At 45.0% G+C, this 14,345-nt stretch overlaps 1 protein-coding gene across 1 annotated transcript; it reads left to right on the top strand.

Annotated features, from left to right (window-relative positions):
• Positions 1-10,390: 10,390 nt before the first annotated feature.
• LOC310875939 (uncharacterized protein) lies at positions 10,391-11,943 on the top strand (the record flags this gene model as incomplete). The annotated part of the gene is made up of 2 exons (XM_083789373.1): positions 10,391-11,377; positions 11,492-11,943. 2 exons carry the CDS (start codon positions 10,391-10,393, stop codon positions 11,870-11,872), a joined length of 1,368 nt encoding a protein of 455 aa, XP_083645499.1. The 3' UTR covers positions 11,873-11,943.
• Between the last annotated feature and the right edge of the window lie 2,402 nt (positions 11,944-14,345).

Below are 14,345 nucleotides of genomic sequence, written 5' to 3'. Positions count from 1 at the left end.
TAAAGAGTGTTAATGTAACCTTGAACCCGAGAGGAGGTTAAAACACTCCAGATTATACAGTGTCTGGTATTGAGATGGGAGGGGAGAAACATGACGAAAACATGAGTGTAGAAAGTTTCACATTTATAAAAAAAAATAACATTTTATGTGATGGTATTTATTAAACCATCTGTGGTTCTAATCCATACTTTGTAGTATGATGGAGGTCAGAACCTGTTGTCTATAGCAGACCTATGCTCCCATGTAGTGGTGCTGTGGTGGTAAGGACTCATTGCTCACACATTCATACAAGATCTAAAATAAAGGTTTATATTCTTATCTTGTGTCAATTAATGACCATTTATTTCTACATAATGGGAAAATGCCAACATATGTCGAATCAGCATTCCATGACAAATGCATAGTTTGGTGTGAAGGTAAATTATGGACTATAAGAATAAGTGCAGAGAAACGTAGTTTATGAAGACAAGAGGTCATATAAGTTTAAGATGACTCTGAAATCTGTCTGCTTTTGGATGAATGAATGAATATATTTTCATACAATAGTTGAATGAATCAGTATTTGAATGTATTGGAAAGCCTACACAGATGTTTAGGCTTCATATGGCTTGAGGTCCACTCTCAAACCTTTGTGTTCATTAGGCCTATATCATTTTTTGACAACCATATATATAAATATATATAGCCTACTTCACAAGCTTGTACATCTGCTACTTCTGCCGAACTTTTGCATATTTTCAATTGAATAGTATAATAAATCATTCACCACTGAGATTGCTTAATTGTCCTGCAGCTTTATCAATGAGGGTTAAGCATTTATTTATAAAACTGTTTTACAAAAGCCCCTTGGGGGGATCAAATAAATAAATGAATAAATAAGTCCAATTTGTACCAAACTAAACATTTTAGGTGAACTGTTCTGGCCGCATGATGACGTCAGGTTATTTCCGCTCCGTCCGGAATCACCGGATCAGAAACCCGGAAATGGTATTTACTTTAGTGTCCGGAACTTTTCTACTGTAGTGTGTTGTTGTCAGGCGGACACAGTTAGTGGTAACACGTCGTCCCTGTGTGTGAAGAACGCATGCAAAAGTAAAGTAATCTTATTGTTAAAGTTTAAAACGTCTAAAAGTGAAACTTACATTGTTTGACTAATTCCATTGCTGTTTGTGTGCGGCTGTCCGTCTGTTGTGGAACACTTGGTTGGACTTTGGATTTGTAGGCAGAACAACAAGGTTTGTTTATTTGAGTTTTGCTTACGTTATGTTTGTGTCATATCATTACATGCGTGTTGTCGTGAGAGCTTGTTTATAGTCGGACGTTGGATTTAGGCTGATATTAGAATGGTGTACTTCTGCGTGTTGCCAGGTGTTTGCACATGGACTGTTGTCTATGAGGTTGGTGGATTGAAAGAGGGTAGTAGTAGTAGCTTATAGTATACCAAACTATACTTGTGTAAATGAAATGACTGCACACAAACATTTCATTTCATATTCAGTACATACGAAATGCAATTTGGATCAATGGGATGTCAATGGAGGGTATTGCAACTCTAGATTCATACCATTTATAAAAAAATCTAGTATTTCAAATTGCGGCTAGTATATAGGCTGTATTTTTCAGTGTAATGTGAATGATGCTATGCTATGTTATGTTTGTATCATATCATTACATGCGTGTTGTCGTGAGAGCTTGTTTATAGACGTTGGATTTAGGCAGATATTAGCCCCTTTCGGGACCCTACATAAAGCTTTTCTGAAATTTTGATGAGTTTTATGTTGGGTCCCTGGTCATAACTATATTTTCGTATGGGAATTCCGGAACGCGGAAGTAAACATGCTCTCTAAGATTGAATCTGCGCCGTGTGACGGCCTCTTTTTGCTTGAGTTATTCTGAATTCGGGAACTTTAAGTACCTATACATCCCGCTGCGAATATCTCCTGTGGCGCGGAAGCCGTTAAGTATTTTTAATCTTTGTTTGACCGATTTGGTCGCTTTATTTCTTCTTGTTTGTTTACCGTTTATTGTACCGCCTCCCGGTGTGCGGTTGGCTTGTGCGGCTACGTCCCTGCCTCTGATCTGCTCTGTCATAGCTATAGCGCCACTAGCTAGCCAGATAGGCGGTACAATGAGGTGTCAATAAACAAGGAAGGAAGAGAAGAATCAAAGCGACCAAATCGGTCAAACAAAATACTTAACGGCTTCCGCGCCACAGGAGATATTCGCAGCGGCATGTATGGGTACTTATACTTCACATATTCAGAAACGCTCACACTGAGAAATGTCGTCAAAGAGCGCAGACAGGCGCTAAACATGTTGTTTATGTTTAAGAATGGCCGCGTACCAGGTGGCATGGTAGTGGTGCAACAGGACCCAATGCACTGGGTTGAACAAATGTCAGAGACTTCAGTAGCATTGGGTTCTGCTTGGAGGGCTAGGCAGATATTAGAATGGTGTACTTCTGCGTGTTGCCAAGTGTTTGCACATGGACTGTTGTCTCTATGAGGTTCGTGGATTGATAGCCCCTCTCGGAACCCCCTGGGTCAGCCCAATCTATCGTGCCGAACCGGGCTACCCATTGGGTCCCTGTGCGGTGATGTGTTTTCGTATGGAAATGATGGAACGCAGACATAAATACCTTCGGTAACGTCGTTTCTGCGCTGTTTGAGGGCTTCTGTTCGTTTGAGGGCTTCTGAATGTGTGAACTCTAGTTTACAACGTACACTGCTGCGAATTCTCCTGTGTTAAGCTGGAAGCGGAAGCTGTTAAGTATTTTTAATCTATGTTTGACCAATTTGGAAGCTTTGATTCCTCTCTTCCTGCCTTGTTTATTGACATCCAATTGTACCGCCTCCAGGGTATTGCAACTCTAGATTCATACCATTTATTTAAAAAATCTAGTATTACAAATTGCGGCTAGTATATAGCCTGTATTTTTCAGTGTAATATGAATGATGCTATGTACTATATTTTAGTGATGTAGCATGTATTCTTTCTTCTATAGATGATAACATATGACCAATAATAATAAAGTTGGTGTAAGCACAACAGTAATGTTGTCTGTTCTCTCTCCACCTCACCTCAGCCATGGCTGACAACATCCTGGATGCTGCCAGCCAGAGAGAATCACCACAGGCTGCCAAGAGGATGAGACTGGACACTGACCATGTGAGTGACCGTTTCCAAGCATCATTTCCAGATCAGCAACATGACTCACAGATTGATAGTGGTTTATTTGTCTGCATTTAAATGTCCCTCTGGATGTTGATGTTGTTGTCGTTGCATTCAGGTGGACGGCACCAGTGTACCTCCATCCTCCCTGAAGGCCTCGGTGTTTGTGGACCTCCACCATCCAAACAAGCTGTTAGAGGGTCTCAACAGGCTGCGTCTCAACAGGTTCTTGTGTGATGTGATTCTGGTCTGTGAGGGACAGGAGGTCCCCTGCCATCGTCATGTCCTGGCCTCCTTCAGCCCTTACTTTGAGGTAAATGCACCCCTGAGCGTCGCATTCCCACCCCCGACTACAGGCCCGGATGTTGTCTGCTCCTTTTACCTTCTTAATGTTTTTTTAATAAGGCTTTGCCTCTTTTTAATGTGTCTATTGTTTTTAAATGTGAAGCACCATGAGCCATGGAGAACGGTATTTTGCTCCCCTGTATGCCCAGTGTATTTTTGTGGAAGTAACAATAAATCTGATTGATTGATTGAAGAGAATTCCCTGTTCATTTTCCCCATAGAGTTTTCAAGTATTTATTTAAAGACGTTTTCGCCGTGGACAAAGCCAACTGTTGTTGTGACAAATCATGACAATAAACCATAGACTGTAAAAAATATGGACAAAGCGTTCTCCGGGTCTAACATGAACGTAAAATGAAGCCTGTCAGTCCTTGTATTGTAAGTCGCCATCTTTCTAGATCCGTGTTAGCCCAGCTGGCCATTGGCTGGCCATTGGCTGGCCCAGACAACGAGGCGGGACTTCTTCTCCGTTGGTTTTTATTTTGACTCGAGTGGGCGGGGAATCCCGATCATAGACTGTAACGGTAGCCACGCCCCTCAGAACATGCGTGACTTTATGGTAATTTTTTAAATAAATGGGACCATAATTTTCCAAAAAGAATATTATGACATTAGAAATGAGACTTTAAACTAGTGACTGGAAGCAGAAAGTATTCATGACCATGTTTATTAAGGTAATACTGTCTAGGTGAAGTTGGGCCCAAATACATGGACTTCTATGGGGCTATGGGTTTTTCTGGGTCCAATGACAGCGCCACAACAGGCCATTATATGAACTTTCAGGAAATCCCGATTTCCTCAGTGGCTTCACAAAATATCTGTCTGACTGCCCCCCTGCAATAAACACAATGTTTTGGTCCGATAAAATAATGAGAGAGAAGAAAAAAGGCAGGGTACAACACTTCTTCTTCTTACTAATTATTTGATCAGCCCAATACATTGTGTTTATTGTCATGATTTGTCACAACAAGAGTTAGCTTTGTCCGCGGCGTAAACGTATTTAAATAAATATATTTTAAAAACTTTATGGGGACAATAAACAGGGAATCCTCTTCCGGGGCTCTCGTCGTCATGAAAGGGAGGCGGGACTGCAACGCTCTATTGAGCTGCTGCTGTTAAGGCAATGACATTTAAAGGACCACTTCACCACTTTTCAACCTATCTTCATATAATTGGTCCTCGCTAATAATCATGAAAAAATGGCGCGATTTGTTTCTACTCAGTCTGTGTCTCATATAGGAGGGCCGTGGGCAGTTCATGAACCGTCTTCCAGTGACATCATCGATGGGGAACACAAGCTAATAGAAACTGCAGGCTTTCTAGTCCTGAAAAGTTGCAATGCGAAAATGGAAGCCGTCGTTCTCACGATGATGAAAATCTAAACATTTTTGTAAAAAAAAATCTTGTTTAAAAAATAATCTGCCTAATGATGATGTCACTGGAAGACGGTTTCTAAACTGCCCACAGCCCTCCTATGAGACACGGACTGAGTAGGAAAAACATCGTGCCATTTTATCATGAATATTAGTGAGGACCTAGTATATGAAGATAGGTTGAAAAGTGGTGAAGTGGTCCTTTAACGTTTGCCTTGGCTTTCACATGAACCGTTACCAAATATCACTCTACTTCTACACCAAATTAATTAATCAATTAACAATGTAAATAAGAAAGAAACTATGGACACTCCCCAGCCAACCGTTCTCCTTTCCAACGTGCACAGGCCATGTTTACGTCTGGTATGAGGGAGTCCATACAGGACAGAGTGACCATCAGTGGACTGGAACCTCAGATGATTGGTTTGCTGGTGAACTACGCCTACACGTCTAAGGTGTCCATCTCTGCTGATAATGTGCAGGTAATGTATTTTATTATTATCATAAACATCAGTCATTGTCTCCAAGTTAGTCCTACATAACATCAGTTCCCCATGAAGCTAATGTGTTCATTTTTCTAGTCCCTGCTAGCAGCATCAGACCTGCTGGAAGTCACGTCTGTTCGAGAGGCCTGCTGTGAATACATGAAGCGTCACTTGGACACCACCAACTGTGTGGAGTTTTACTGCAGTGCTGACGACCACTCCTGTGAAATGTTGAAGAAACACAGCTTGGATCACATTCTGGAACACTTCAGTGTCCTCTACCAGAAGGTCAGTGGTTGAGGATCATACATTTACCTCAGTGTTTGTTTTATTACCATTACTCAACTTCCCACCATCACAACTGACCCAGAACACCTGGGTAGAAACATTCAATCAGTCACGTCACATTGATTACATATACGCATTAAAGGACCACTTCACCACTTTTCAACCTTTTTTTTTCTTCTACTCGGTCTGTGTCTCATAGGAGGGCTGTGGGCAGTTCAGAAACCGTCCTCCAGTGACATCATCGAAGCCATCATTCTCACGATAATGAAAATCTAAACATTTTTGTAAAAGAAGATTGTTTAATATCTGCCTACTGATGATGTCACTGGAAGACGGTTCCTAAACTGCCCACAGCCCTCCGAGGAGACAGACTGAGTAGAAAAAAATCGTGCCATTTTATCATGATTATTAGTGAAAAGTCAAACCATCTATCACCAGTGAACATTTGTTACATTTCAGACGAGAAAATGTGACTTCAGTGTGAAGTCTGGGAACAGTCTTCATCTATCAGCTAATTGTGTTTTTTTCCCCCCTCTACCAATAGGAGGAGTTTCTCTCTCTCTCCGTGGAAAGGCTGACGGAGGTTCTCTCCAGTGACCATCTGAATGTTCCTGAGGAGGACATGGTGTTTGAGGCTGCCATGCTGTGGTTAGACAAGAGTCCTACCCGCAAGCAGAGCTTTGGACAGGTCAGTCATTTAAACAAGAGTCCTACCCACAAGCAGAGCTTTGGACAGGTCAGTCATTTAAACAAGAGTCCTACCCACAAGCAGAGCTTTGGACAGGTCAGTAATTTAAACAAGAGTCCTACCCACAAGCAGAGCTTTGGACAGGTCAGTCATTTAAACAAGAGTCCTACCCACAAGCAGAGCTTTGGACAGGTCAGTAATTTAAACAAGAGTCCTACCCACAAGCAGAGCTTTGGACAGGTCAGTCATTTAAACAAGAGTCCTACCCACAAGCAGAGCTTTGGACAGGTCAGTCATTTAAACAAGAGTCCTACCCACAAGCAGAGCTTTGGACAGGTCAGTCATTTCTTATTCTCTCGCCTTGTAAGACAATCGGAGGTCTCTATCATGTTGATCACCCAATATCCAGTTGGACTAGTACTAATATTTGGTGTTCTGTGTGTTCTTGAAGGTGTTGGAGCACATCCGTCTGCCTCTCATCAGTCCCTCCTACCTCCACACTGTGGTTGAGAGTCTGGAGGTGGTGAAAGAACAGCAGGGCTGTCGGAGGTTCATATCTGAGGCCAAGGGGGAGCAGCCATACTCTGACACAGCACGCCCACGCAGGATCACAGGTACCCTGCTGGACACATGCATGTTGCACCTGATGATGCTGGAAAAAGCTTATCTGCCAATAAAGAATATGACTGGTTTTCAGGCTTCATAATGGTTATTACATCATGATTCCATTATTTCTTCTCATTTTGTTTTGTGTTTTTGATGTCAGAATGCACACCAATTGTCTCCTGGATTCATCCAGTGACTACTAATGTAGTGCTGCCTCTCTGGGGAGAGAGTTCCAGAGGGTTGGGGCTGCCACACTGCAGCCTCTATCCCAGAAGGTTCTACTCTCCATGGGGAGAGAGTTCCAGAGGGTTGGGGCTGCCACACTGAAAGCTCAAACAATTATGTACATTTGGGCTCTCCTTAAACTCTTAAATCTTCTCTGTCTCACCTGCTCCTCCTTCTCTGCTTGAAGTGATTGTGATGCTGGGATTCGGAAAGACTAAAACCAAACAGGGCATTGACAAAGTTGAGAGCTTTGATCCACTGACCAATCAACTGAGGAGTCTTGGACAAATTCCCAGGGACTTACATGAGTATGCTGTGGTTGCAACATCATCAGGTGAGGATTACCATCAGTCAATCAACTTAGGACCTGTAATGGATCCTAGTTTTTCACCTCTGAATAGACAGACCGGCACCGCTAACGCTAAGCCACACGCTTAGCAACGATCATGTTGGACAAGCTGCCATTCGTATAGGAATCAATGTAATCTTGATAATTAGAACATGCACGTGAGCGATACAGGGGCAGCCAATAGAGTCAAAGTATCTATTGTTTATCTATTGAGGTTTTTTTAGTTTGTGTATTTTATTTGTGATGGATTCACAAGTTCAACTATAGTACCTCACCATACATTAAGTTACAGTAAGATGTAGTGTTACATCATACAGTAAGATGTAGTGTTATACCATACAGTAAACACAGTAAGACTTTGTGTTGTACAGAAGGTATAACTCTATAATTCTGCTCTTCTTCCACCATAGGTTCCAGTCTGTATTTGGCTGGAGGCCGTGATGATGATTATGTCGTTAGCAGAGAGATGTGGCGCTATGATGTTCTTCATAACTCATGGTTGACGATGGCTTCCATGATTGAGCCACACTATTATTTCAGTAAGATTGTCAAACTATAACATTCAAATGAACCCCTTTAACCCATTTTAGGCGGGAACCCCTTTTGGTGTTAGCATTATGTTATGCTTTAGCTATTGAAAAATAGCAGATCTACAAGCTCATAGCGCGCCACCGAGTGGCGTGCTACGAGCTTGTAGGTCTGCTATTTTCGAAAAATCAATGAACCACTGACATAGAAACATAGCTTTTTCAGAAAACTGTCAGGATGTAGAAGACTTTTTTTTTTAATCTGATCTCAGGTCAGAATGGGTTGATAATAATACTAATAGCTCAAATGTATATAGCGCTTTTCTAAATACCCAAAGCGCTTGACACAAAAGACTAAGGAGTGGTGGTCACCTCACCCCTGAAAATCCAGACTATGAATGAGCCTTGACAGTTGTTGATGGAGATTAATTGGTGGTAGTCGGAGAGGTTGATTTCAGAGGCCTGTTTAAAATGTAAAATGTATTTTCCCCCTGTTCAACCCCACGTGTTCCACAGGCCTGGTGATGCTGGATGGATGTGTGTCTGCAGTGGGAGGCCAGAGCTCTTCTAGGAAATACTCAATTGAACAATATGACCAGCACACAGACACGTGGCAACTCATGGAGTCTGTCACTGTGGCAGAGGCGTATTGGCAATTTCACTCCTGTAACGTGGTTGCACTGGATGGACATCTCTATCATCTCTTTATTGGTATGGAACAGATTTATGGACCTGCAGGTTCAGCCTTCTGGGTTTCATGAGGTTGTGTTTTTCATGCAGTGTTGAAGATTAACGGAGTGCCGTTTTCCCTCCCCGTTCTTTCATGTGTTTATGAGTTGACAGCACTTCATTAGAGCCCTTGTGGTTGTTATGTGCAATGATGTCTTCCCTTTGTATTTAGGGTTTCTACCTGGAGGCTGAAACCTTGACAGTCAAACGTGCCAATGAAAAAAACAGTGACGTAGTGACATCACAATATCATCCCTCCCCTAACCCCTGACAGAGAATTTCCCATCACCTAAAGGTAATTTGAATACACTAAATAGTCTAGACAACCTTAGCTTGGAAGCTCTGAGCCTTGCTGTGAGAACAACAGAAATTAACAAGTGGCTCTGTTGTCCTGGAGCCTCTTCTCACCTGTCCCCCCACCCCCCCTCTTCCTTTGTGTGTAAGCAAATGGTCCTTACATCTAGAGAGATTGTATTCACTTCTGGGTCCACCTTGTGGGTGGGACTAAACTGCCATATAAACTGTAACTCTGTGCTTGTATGGTTATGCCTGCTGGGGAGACCGGCCTGTGTGCTTGCAGCATCCGTGGACGGCTGTACACGTTAAATAAAGATCAACAAAGGGACCTTGCTTTCCTCCTGATTCCTCTTGACAGACCTTCAAGCCTGGTGATTCCTCACGCGTTTAGAGTGTGTAAAACTGCCATTTCATTTGGTGTCTAGAAGTGTGGATCCTGTGTCGTTGAGCTCCGGAAAATCAAGCCACAACTGACGTCAACGAACCGCTCCAAAAAGGACAGAAGAATCATGGCTGCATCAATGGAGTTCAACGCCTGGATTTAAAAAAAAACCCTGTGGCTACACTAAAAAAACGGTGAGAATCTTCCAAATTTCAGACAATTGAAGAGCTAATTATAAATTCTAAGACCATATTTTGCCAACCTATCTATTGTAATAGTCAAGTATGCTTGATTCAAAATACAGCAGCAAGCCTAGCCTAAGAAAAGAGACCTTGCATTAAGCCAAGTTTGCAAACGCAAAGACACCTTGTTAACCTTGTTGAAAACAACATAAAGAAAACATAAAGATACAGCGTTTTGCATTAAGTCCAGTAAAGAAAGAGAAGTAAGTTTGTAAACACAAAGACACCTTGTTATACTGAGAATAGCATAAGAACCTTGTTGTAAACAACATAAAGACATCTTGTTACTCTCAGATAAGACATAAAGATACCGTGTTTAGACCAAGTAAAGTTTGTAGCACAAAGATTACCGTGTTACATAGATAGTCAGTATGGGAAATAAAAAAAGTGCGCCAGTGGCAGAAGACAAAGAAAGATGGTCTCCTCTCATGAGCGGGATGGTTGCAAAATATGGTCCAGAAGCATTAGACTGTCTTGATGAGTGGAAACAGATGGGGTTCCCAGAACAAGGCTCTTTAAGTATAAAAAAATTGCTTGACTTAGACCGACTACTAAGAGAAGCTGAGAAGAAAATGAGAAAGAAAAAGTCAATTAAAACGCACAAACTTGACAGATGTGACCGCCACAGGAAAGTATTTTCAATGTGGATGGAGGAAGCACAATTTAGACAACGGGAGAGTCATATGAGGGAACTTCCAAACATAGATTCTTTGAGGGAAGAGAGCGGGCCACTGGCTCCTCAGAATTCTCCTTTGTCTCCTCCACAGCAGACCCTGGACCTGAGCTGCCTGGGCTCCATGCGGGCCGGTCAATCTGCCATCCAGCTACAACGGACGGCTGTGGCTCTTGCTGCGGGCCTGCAACCCTCTACTCCAGCAGCGGTCCTGATATCCGCTGCGCTCCGCCTATTGAAAACTGTTGCTGCAGACCTACAGCCCTCTACTCCAACGGCAATATTGGTGTCCACTGCGATCAGCCTTCTGGAGACTGTTGCTACGGGCCTACAGCCCTCGACTCCAACGCCAATCCTGGTGTCCGCTGTGCTCAGCCTTCTGGAAACTGTTGCTGCAGGCCTGCAGCCGTCTACTCCAGCGGTAATCCTGATATCCGCTGCACTGGGCCTATTGAAAGAGGCTCGACACAAGGAAGGCTCCGCTCGGTCCAATGACACTACTAAGAGCCGACGTCCATCCTGCACTGGCATCCCTGGCCCAGAGCTGGCCAACAGTGACGATGCGGACACGACACGGAAACCACAGACCTTGCTTCCATCTGTGCATCCGTCCACCCCTGGCAGCCATGGGGGGACAGGGCCCCATCGCAGCAGTGTCATCATCACCCAGGGCAGCACACCGCCACATGAGCAGGGAAGAAGAGGGCCTGGGACAGCGAGACGCGCACAGGGTGCATCAGAACAGCCCATGGCGGAGAAACCTGTGGGTGATGCAGTGGCATGGGGAGCCGATGACATCCAGCCAGCTACGTACGTAGAGGAGACGGTGCCTGTGGGAGCCGGGAGTGCCTGGGAGAACCACGCGGACGGTCCACAGCCTTCAACCAAGAGGGAATCGTCGGACATCGAGGTGGGGAGAACAGAACCAGCAGGAGCAGAGCAGCCCGGGACCGGAGACAAGCCAGCGACAGACGTCGAGGGCAAGGGGACATCTCCTGTGCACAGCGCAGGAGGGCTGCTGACTACAAGGGCGGAGGCGGCAGGCGGCTGTCTAGAGACGGAGGCCCTGGATGGGCTGCTGACTACAGAGGCGGCAGGCGGCTGTCTAGAGACGGAGGCCCTGGAGCCTACCTACACGACCCTAATCGTCAAACCAGCGACGGACGTCGAGGGTGTGGCCAAGAATCTACTCGTTCAACAGGCGGTGGGAGAGGTGTACACACTTACACGCCCAGGGAAGGTTCCAGCGGGCCAACCAATGAAGGAGGAGATGACCGCAGTACCGGCAGTTGCGTTCCGTAAGTTTTTACACGCACTGTCAGAGTTGGCAGGAAAGGAGAGGTTCACGCCTCCATTTCTTAAATCTAAGGCCAGAAAGAAGCCTTTATTTTCCAATCCTGGTGGAAAGAAAAAGAAGGTGAAGTGGAAATGGACTTGGAGAGACACTTTTCGGAAGTCTGCTAAGGAGTACCATGTGACTTACCCACCATGAGACTCAACACACATACACACACACACCTCCCCCTATCAGACAGCCCAATTAAAAAGAAAAAGAAAAAAAGTGGGGGGATCACTCGACCGTATACCTGGAAAGAAAATATTGTTTGGAAATATGATGTTTTCTGTTTATTTGTTATGTTATAGTTTGCTGTGCTAAATACAGGTCAAATTGATTCAACAGGGTACTGTATTAGTATCATTTTTAGGGATTTATTGGTTTATTTGATTGCCTAGCCACGATTGTTAAACCCATGTGTCATTCTTTTGCTTAGCTCAAATATGTTACAAGTACTTCTATTTTTTATGTATTTTCTTCAAATGTATTATGATGTATTATTTTGATATTGATGGAAAATTCACAATTATTGTTTAATTAAGCTGTTGTTTAATTAACAAGAGGAAGGATTTGACAGAGAATTTCCCATCACCTAAAGGTAATTTGAATACACTAAATAGTCTAGACAACCTTAGCTTGGAAGCTCTGAGCCTTGCTGTGAGAACAACAGAAATTAACACGTGGCTCTGTTGTCCTGGAGCCTCTTCTCACCTGTCCCCCCACCCCCCCTCTTCCTTTGTGTGTAAGCAAATGGTCCTTACATCTAGAGAGATTGTATTCACTTCTGGGTCCACCTTGTGGGTGGGACTAAACTGCCATATAAACTGTAACTCTGTGCTTGTATGGTTATGCCTGCTGGGGAGACCGGCCTGTGTGCTTGCAGCATCCGTGGACGGCTGTACACGTTAAATAAAGATCAACAAAGGGACCTTGCTTTCCTCCTGATTCCTCTTGACAGACCTTCAAGCCTGGTGATTCCTCACGCGTTTAGAGTGTGTAAAACTGCCGTTTCACCCCTCCCCCTTATCATACATACAACAACAGCTGTGGGTGCGGCTTCAATTCAGGTGGATCACCAACCATCACCACCCACCAGGCAAACCAGCTATACTTATGAACTTATGAACCTTAATATTTAATAATAATACCTTTTTAGGGTGGAAAAAGCATATGGTTCACTGAAAATGTACAAATACTTTGCTATTCTTATTATGTATCCATGCTTCTCCTGTTGACAGTGAATTATGTTTTGACGTGTGTGTCCTCCTGGACTCTAGGTGGTAAAACAATGGACAATGTCTCGGCCAAGTACAACCCTAAAACATCTGTGTGGACACAACTCGCTCCTATACAGATTCCACGATGTAATTCAGCTGCTTGTGTTCTGAATGGAAAGATCTACGTTATAGGTATCGTACCTCTTCTTACTTAAAAGACCACTTTACCACTTTTCAAGATGTTCATTGCGAATGCAATGATTGCGAATGCAGTGAACGATGTACAGTGTTGGGGAGTATTAAGCTACATGTAGCTGAGCTACGTAGCTGAGCTACATTTTGCTGTAGCTTGTGGTATTTTAGCTACATTCATATTTGTGTACCTCGTCAAGTAGCTCAGCTACCTTTTGGGTCATTTTTTGTAGCTTAGCTACTCAAGTTACAAGCTACAATTTTGGGCAATAACATGAAAGAAATATATTAATTTTGACCATTGGTTGCTGTGTTCATTCTTGTACTAGAACCCCCTTTGAAAAATCAAGGACTGTTCCTTTTTCTGATTGCTTTGAGGGCATATCAGCACTTGACAGCTGCCTCTAATTGGCCTCTGATTGGCCCTGGTATCACAGGGTGGGAGGGGTCTCCCAGGGGGGAGCAGGGGTCTCCTAGAGGGGAGGAGGGGTCTCCCAGAGGGGAGCAGGGGGAGCAGGGGTCTCCTAGAGGGGAGCAGGGGGAGCAGGGGTCTCCTAGAGGGGAGCAGGGGGAGCAGGGGTCTCCTAGAGGGGAGCAGGGGGAGCAGGGGTCTCCTAGAGGGGAGCAGGGGTCTCCTAGAGGGGAGCAGGGGGAGGAGGGGTCTCCTAGAGGGGAGCAGGGTGAGGAGGGGTCTCCTAGAGGGGAGCAGGGGGAGCAGGGGTCTCCTAGAGGGGAGCAGGGGTCTCCCAGAGGGGAGCAGGGGGAGCAGGGGTCTCCTAGAGGGGAGCAGGGGGAGCAGGGGTCTCCTAGAGGGGAGCAGGGGGAGCAGGGGTCTCCTAGAGGGGAGCAGGGGTCTCCTAGAGGGGAGCAGGGGGAGCAGGGGTCTCCTAGAGGGGAGCAGGGGGAGCAGGGGTCTCCTAGAGGGGAGCAGGGGGAGGAGGGGTCTCCTAGAGGGGAGCATGGGGAGGAGGGGTCTCCTAGAGGGGAGCAGGGGGAGGAGGGGTCTCCTAGAGGGGAGCAGGGGGAGCAGGGGTCTCCTAGAGGGGAGCAGGGGGAGCAGGGGTCTCCTAGAGGGGAGGAGGGGTCTCCTAGAGGGGAGCAGGGTGAGGAGGGGTCTCCTAGAGGGGAGCAGGGGGAGCAGGGGTCTCCTAGAGGGGAGCAGGGGGAGGAGGGGTCTCCTAGAGGGGAGCAGGGGGAGCAGGGGTCTCCTAGAGGGGAGG

Source organism: Protomyctophum parallelum (assembly GCF_964188405.1).
Source record: "Protomyctophum parallelum genome assembly, chromosome: 18".
Taxonomy (NCBI): Eukaryota; Metazoa; Chordata; class Actinopteri; order Myctophiformes; family Myctophidae; genus Protomyctophum; species Protomyctophum parallelum.
This window is presented reverse-complemented; position numbering and strand designations above follow the sequence as displayed.